Raw genomic sequence first — 6,627 nt, forward strand, 5'->3', positions numbered from 1 at the left:
ATATTAATAATGGGCTTAATCCTTAAATTAGTCATTGTCTTTGTCTCGCCGTCTGATCTAAGTCCCTCACCGGAAAAATTTGTGGAATACATCCATATTTTTGCAAAACGTATGGAGTCAGTCCTCGTCGGAGCCCGGAGCTCCGGCGAATGATGATTTGACCTGCTGACTGGATTAATAACACTTACGTGGATTTAAAAAAAATAAAAAAATTAACACATCAGAAAATTAAATTAAATTAATAAAAATAAAACAAATTAACAAAATTAACCCTAATCTAATTAACAAATCCCCTTTCAATTTCTTTTTTAACAAACCCAAAATCCTTCATCATCCACCGGTCTATCTTCATCATTCTAACCCAGGAAAATCAAGTCCAGAACCGTCCACTCAAATCCTTTCTTCTTCCCCTCTTTTATCATCAACCCAGGAAAATTAAAAACCCATATATGCATTAGAAATCCAACCTTTTAATCCATATGGGCCAATTACCACCGTCCCAGGAAAATTAAAAACTCAACCTTTCAATCCATAACATGAGTTCATAGAAAGTCCTAAACCATCAGATCCAATTTGTGAAAGCAAACACTGAAATTCAACACACGCCAGACACCAGAAAGCAAGAACTTGTGAAAGAAACAGGTGGAGAAGAGAAAAGAGGGGAAGAAGAAAGGGTTTGAGATTCAAAAAACCTAGAAGCAAAAGAGAAAGGGAAAAAATCCAAATCTGAATCATTGAACCCAGATCCGGATCCATTGAATCTTTGACCCACATGATCGAGATCCAGATCGGAATCATCATCAACCCATTCATCTCCCACTCCCCCCTCCATCAAAGGAACAAATCGAAAACCCAGATCAGAATCATCATCAACCCATTCATCTACAGCGATAGTGCGACGCGAAGATGGAGGTTTGAACTTGTTTGGCAGCGGTGCTGGTTCGCGGGAGATCGTGTGGTGGTTGGGTGCTCCGTGATGGTGGCTCCATGAAGACTCAGAGGTTGGTGATGGATGATGTGTGCGGAGGAAGGAAGGAAAGGGGAGTTGGGTTTGGGGCCCCCCTATGGGGCTCCCCGCCCCACTTAAAGTGGGGAAATTACTGGAACGCCCCCCTTTAATAGAATACGGAAGCAACATTTCCGTATTCAATACGGAAGTCTTATATCCGTATTATATTAGTATGTAAACCGGCAAGGGTTTATTCAAACCCATTTCAAACTTCATTCCGTATTTTGCCAAGCTCTTCTCCCCTCTTCAACCTTCGATCTCTGTCGCTCCCCTTGCTTGAACCGTGTACTTGAAAGGTTCCATCATCTCCATCAAAGCTCTTCACAACCCCATTCTCAGAATTGAAACCTAGAGGTAAGGATTTTTGGATTTTCCCCATTTAACTTGAAATTATGTTAATCATTGAACCCTAGGGTAGTCGATTGTTGCTTGTGTAGAGGTATTGTTGGCTGAAATGTCTTGAATGTGGTTTGGGTTTAGGGCCGATAGCTCATTGTCGTTAATGGCGTTTCTGGGTAAATACGGATCACAGGTTTCCGTATTGAATATGGAAAATGGTTTTCAGTATTCAGTATGGAACATGGTTTTCCGTATTGAATACGGAAAAACGTTTTCCGTATTCATCTCAGAACCAAACCCAACACTTATAATTGATTCTGGGTTCAGAATCAATTATAGAAGGTTTCCAAAGCATTTGTGAGTAGTTTCTAGATGCCATAATTGATTATTAGGAAAATAAAAGTTGATCCAAGCATGCATAATCCACAGAAGATCCGATTATCATCTATGTACTTATAAAATTCTAGGAATTTTCCATTTGCTTGCATCATGTTTCTGTCTATGGCTGAAATGGTATATATAGTGAATGTTTGCTCTGAATATATAGTGAGAATGAAGAACAGAAAGAGGTCTCATGCTTCTAGTGAGGATGTCGGGGCTACTGAGGATAGACACCGGCGGTTACATGCTTCTAGCCGGCGCGGCGATCATGCTGCAACCTCTCAGGCGGTGGAGGCTTCAGCTCCAGTTGTTTCTCCGCCGTCTCCCATGATTGAGGTTCCTCTGGTTGATTATCCGCCGTCTCCCACGGTTGAGATACCTACAGTTGTTTCTCCGCCCTCTCCCATGGTTGAGTCATCAGGCGAGGAGTCCTCAGGCGAGGAGTCCTCAGGCGAGGAGTCCTCAGGCGAGGAGTCTTCCGGCGAGGAGTCATCAGGCGAGGCCTCATCCGGCATGGGAGGATCTGACGAGGATAGTATTCCTCTGCCTACTGTTGATGCTGATGTCCTGCCGCCAGAGCAGGGGGAGCAGGGGGCACAGGGTGGCGAGGAGGACCTGATCCAGAGGTTGCCGCCGTTTCCGGGGGGGCCTGTTGAGCTATCGCTCCTCACCCATTATGCTGATCACAAGGCTCCCTGGGCGTGGCATGCACTCCTACGCACAGACGAGCGGTATGTGGACCGTCGACAGTTGAAGGTGGCCACAGCTGGGGGGAAGGTTTGGAACCTTGCTTGTGATGGTGATTCAGACAGTCACAGGCGGGTTCGAGAGTTGATTGAGCAGACGGGTCTTCATCAGCTACCCTATTGCAGCTACCCGGTGACAGATGCAGGCCTTATTTTGGCCCTTGTGGAGCGATGGCTTGAGGAGACTAGTAGCTTCCACATGCCGTTCGGGGAGATGACTATCACCTTGGACGACGTGTCGGCTCTTCTCCATCTCCCCATGGGGTCGAGGTTCTATACGCCTGGGAGGGGGGAGAGGGACGAGTGTGCAGCGCTCTGTGCTCAGTTGATGGGAGGATCTGTTGGTATTTATGAGGCTGAGTTTGATACGAATAGGTCCCAGACTATTCGCTTTGGGGTCTTGCAGACCCGGTATGAGGCTGCGTTGGCGGGTATGTCTTAATTATTATTGTATTGTCTTTGTATCTATTATTATTGCATTGTTATAAACTATTAACTTAATTCACTTCATTGTAGAGCACCGATATGAGGACGCTGCACGGATTTGGCTGGTGAACCAGCTAGGCGCCACGCTCTTTGCTAGCAAGAGCGGAGGCTACCATACGACCGTCTACTGGATAGGGATGTTGGAGGATCTTGGTCGAGTGTGCGAGTACGCGTGGGGCGCGATTGCGCTCGCTACGCTATACGACCAGCTTAGTCGAGCGTCCAGGAGGGGGACGACCCAGATGGGAGGTTTTAGCTCGCTCCTGCTAGGATGGGTCTACGAGTACCTTTCTGACCGCGTCATTATCCGTAGGGCGGATCCGGAGTACTCGCAGGACCAGCCTAGGGCGCGGCGGTGGGCTATGTCCCGGGTCGGGCATGCAGGCCTTGATGAGAGGCGAGTCATGCTCGATGAGCTGACGGTGGATGACGTTATATGGACCCCATTTGAGGACCATCGGGCTCATCGACCACGGGATCCGAGGGCCATGTATTCTGGCTACATCCGGTCGCCATTTGGCCGTGTTGTTCGACGGCATCTACCAGAGAGGGTTCTGCGCCAGTTTGGCTTCATACAGGATGTCCCTCGACACCCCTCTGAGATCCAGACGTCTGGGTCCCTTGCTGAGACCGCAGATGCTGCCTTTGCTGAGTTTGCGCCGCACCTCCGCCCTCAGGGGATCCCCGCTACATATCCGGGAGAGGCTGTGGAGGATTACATGAGGTGGTACAGCGCTGTGTCCCATCGGTTCATCATCCCTGATGATAGGAGGGAGGAGTTCAGTGCAGTGGTAAGTTTGAATTTTATTTTCCATTCAATTGTGATTTTTTGTTCATGATATTTTATTTGTATCTAATGTATCTACATTATTTTTGCAGACTGTTATGCGTCGGGCCGTGGACTTGTTGGAGCAGTCACTCGAGGTGCCAGATGCTCCTGCAGAGGGCACGCATTCCCGATCCCTCACTGAGAGGGCGCTGGATCTTATTAGATCCAATGCCTTCATTGGTACCCAAGGGGTAGCCTTTGCTGCTGTCCGAGGAGCTAGAGCTGCAGGAGGCAGAGGTCGTGGAGACAGAGCGCGTGGAGGCAGAGGCCGTGGAGGCAGAGCCCGTGGAGAGGGTGCTCCTGCAGAGGGTGCTCCTGCAGAGGGTGCGCGTGGAGGCAGAGGCCGTGGATGCAGAGCCCGTGGACCTAGAGGTCGTAGAGGGGCCGGTAGGGGTCGGGGCGAGTGATTGACTGTATATTTGTATATTTTTTTTGTATTTTTATATTATGACATGTGACTCTTTGTATTAGGACTCTCTTTATATTAATCATGCTTTCTATTTTCACTCATTATATGCCGACTCTTGTATTGAAAAAAACCCGTATAACTACACCGTAAATAATCAAAGGCAGGATAAGTAACATAAATAATTCATGGCAAACAGTTTAAAGGGTACACGAAATTATTCAGAAGCAACACGAAAACAAAATTAATCCTCAGTGATATCGATGAAGTCGTGGGGTCCGCTATCCTGTGGAAATACTTTGACTATGTTGGGCAACGTTATATTCAGATAACGAACAGATTTACTCGGTGCAAACACAGCAACCTGCAAGTAAATTGCAAATTTAAAAGATTAATGCGTACTTGTTCAAAGGAAGCAAGATTAATGTTTAAGGTAATAGACCTTTTGGAGAACAAGAACAGATCCAACAGTTATGACATTCCTAAATTCCCCGTCAGTGAAGGCCTTGCGATGGACGCTAGCGTCAACGGTGCCCGTAGGGTCCTAAATCAATGCAATCGTGAGAGAAAATGAGACAACAAATTGACGGTTAAAGAAGCTGGACAAAAGCGAGCAAATACCTTGAGGGTAACTTTGGCATCTCCGAAACCATTGGGAGTGCATGATTTAATAACAGCAACAACACTCTCTACTCTCTCAACATTCGTTGTGATTGTGCCCAGCGGAGTGGCAGATTCCACCAATTGCAGGGCTGTAAGCCAAGCATTTGAATTGAAATCAGGATCGGTTTCGGTTGATCTGTCTTCGAGCGCACGCCTCACAAATTCTTGGGTCGGAATGAGTAGTGTGTTAGGGTTGGATCTACGCCCATACATGGCAGCCTGGACGGCGCCAGCTGGCCCATGAATGAGAGGACGAGAGCTGCTAGAAGTGCTGCCTTGACGTTTGCAACGGCGGACTAATGCATCCCAGTCTTGTTCCATTGTTTTTTTTTATCTTCGAAAGCAAGACATGAAGAAAAGGATGAAGAAGAATAAAGAACCCAGAGAGATTTATAGCAGAATGGTCAAAAGATTTATGGTGTTTGGTGGATAATACAAGTGTGGTTGGGGTTGGTTGGTGGTAGATAGTAATGTCAGGTTTCAAGTTCGTCATTTAGTGGATGAAAATGACAAGACTCTGATGATGGGGTGGTTGGAAATGACAGGACTCTGATGATGGGGTGGTTGGAAATGACAGGACTCTGATGATGGGGTGGATGAAAATGACAGGACTCTGATGACAGAGTGGTTGTCTATGTTAATTATCCCTGATGCTGATTCAAAATAATAAGGCCCATCAATATAACAATGACCATCAAATTAATATTATTAAAAGCAACAAATGAACATCATAAAGGCAAGGCCCATCAGATTAATATTACAGAGCGTTTACAAATGAATATCACACAAAAGTGTGGTGTCAATCTGAGGTGATGTCTACATAGCTTTGGTGAATAAGAGGAACACCAAAAGTAACAAGCCAAGCTTCGTATTCTGATGTGAATCTTCCTAAACGTGTACCATATGGGGCGCACCAGCTTACTGATGTAGGATCAACATACCGTTCCCACTGGAGAGCAATTGGCGGCATAGAATGTCCAGGAGTTAGATGGAGCTACATTATAGAGAATAACAATAAAATTAGATAACTTGCAAATACAACAAATCATTTCACCAATTGGATATTAGTGTACTCAATCAAAAAATACCTGTACAAAGTGATTAATCCAAGAGAGTGGTTGACCGGTGACCTGCAAGTTCACAACCGCAAGGTAGTCCATGAGTCTCTCTCAACAAGCAATCGCATCCGCCGTAGGACTTCATTCTTATATGTTCATCGTCGATGAGCTGCAGGCATTTGTTTGACACAAATCCTCTAATATTTGTGTAAAATGGGAACATGAAAATGTGATCAATTCTGTGAATACTGCGCTCAAACGATGCTAATATTTCAGTATGTCGATTACATGTCAAACTATGCGACGCATCCCATGAAGTGGCCAGGTCACCCTTGCAATCCCGTAACATCTTCTTCAAACTGGCATGTGCACCCTCAGCCCTGCAAACAACAAATAGATATCTTATTAACAACAATCTATCAAATGAACAAACAACGCATAAATTAAGCTCATGTAATTTTTTTACCTGTTACTTGTTGTTGTTCCAAAGTGCATCACATGATTTGTCCATGCCTTGGCGAATTTCTCCTTGTGAACCAACCATGTAGTAGAACAATAGGAGGTAAAGTTGCTGTATTTTGCCTTGCACATATTAAACAATTGCATCCATTTCACTTCAAATTCTTCAACTGTTGCAGCATCCACCACCTCTGCCCACTTCATCATAACCAACTCAGCAAAATCATCTGTGCCAACATAGAGTTTGCACT

General features: G+C 45.6%; 1 protein-coding gene across 1 annotated transcript; it reads left to right on the forward strand.

Moving 5' to 3' along the window:
- The first annotated feature begins 307 nt into the window (after positions 1–307).
- LOC130715623 (protein MAIN-LIKE 2-like) lies at positions 308–4,327 on the forward strand. The gene is made up of 4 exons (XM_057565740.1): positions 308–1,363; positions 1,896–2,906; positions 2,992–3,752; positions 3,841–4,327. The coding sequence occupies exons 2-4, from the start codon at positions 1,901–1,903 to the stop codon at positions 4,195–4,197; spliced, it is 2,124 nt and encodes a 707-aa protein (XP_057421723.1). The 5' UTR covers positions 308–1,363; positions 1,896–1,900; the 3' UTR covers positions 4,198–4,327.
- Positions 4,328–6,627: the final 2,300 nt, after the last annotated feature.

This window comes from Lotus japonicus, chromosome 4 (assembly GCF_012489685.1).
Source record: "Lotus japonicus ecotype B-129 chromosome 4, LjGifu_v1.2".
Taxonomy (NCBI): Eukaryota; Viridiplantae; Streptophyta; class Magnoliopsida; order Fabales; family Fabaceae; genus Lotus; species Lotus japonicus.

Coding starts and splice junctions, on each gene's coding strand:
- LOC130715623 (XM_057565740.1), top strand. CDS start 1,901: ATGAAGAACAGAAAGAGGTCTCATGCTTCTAGTGAGGATGTCGGGGCT. Junction 2,907..2,991: donor GTATGAGGCTGCGTTGGCGG/GTATGTCTTAAT, acceptor ACTTCATTGTAG/AGCACCGATATGAGGACGCT. Junction 3,753..3,840: donor GGGAGGAGTTCAGTGCAGTG/GTAAGTTTGAAT, acceptor TTATTTTTGCAG/ACTGTTATGCGTCGGGCCGT.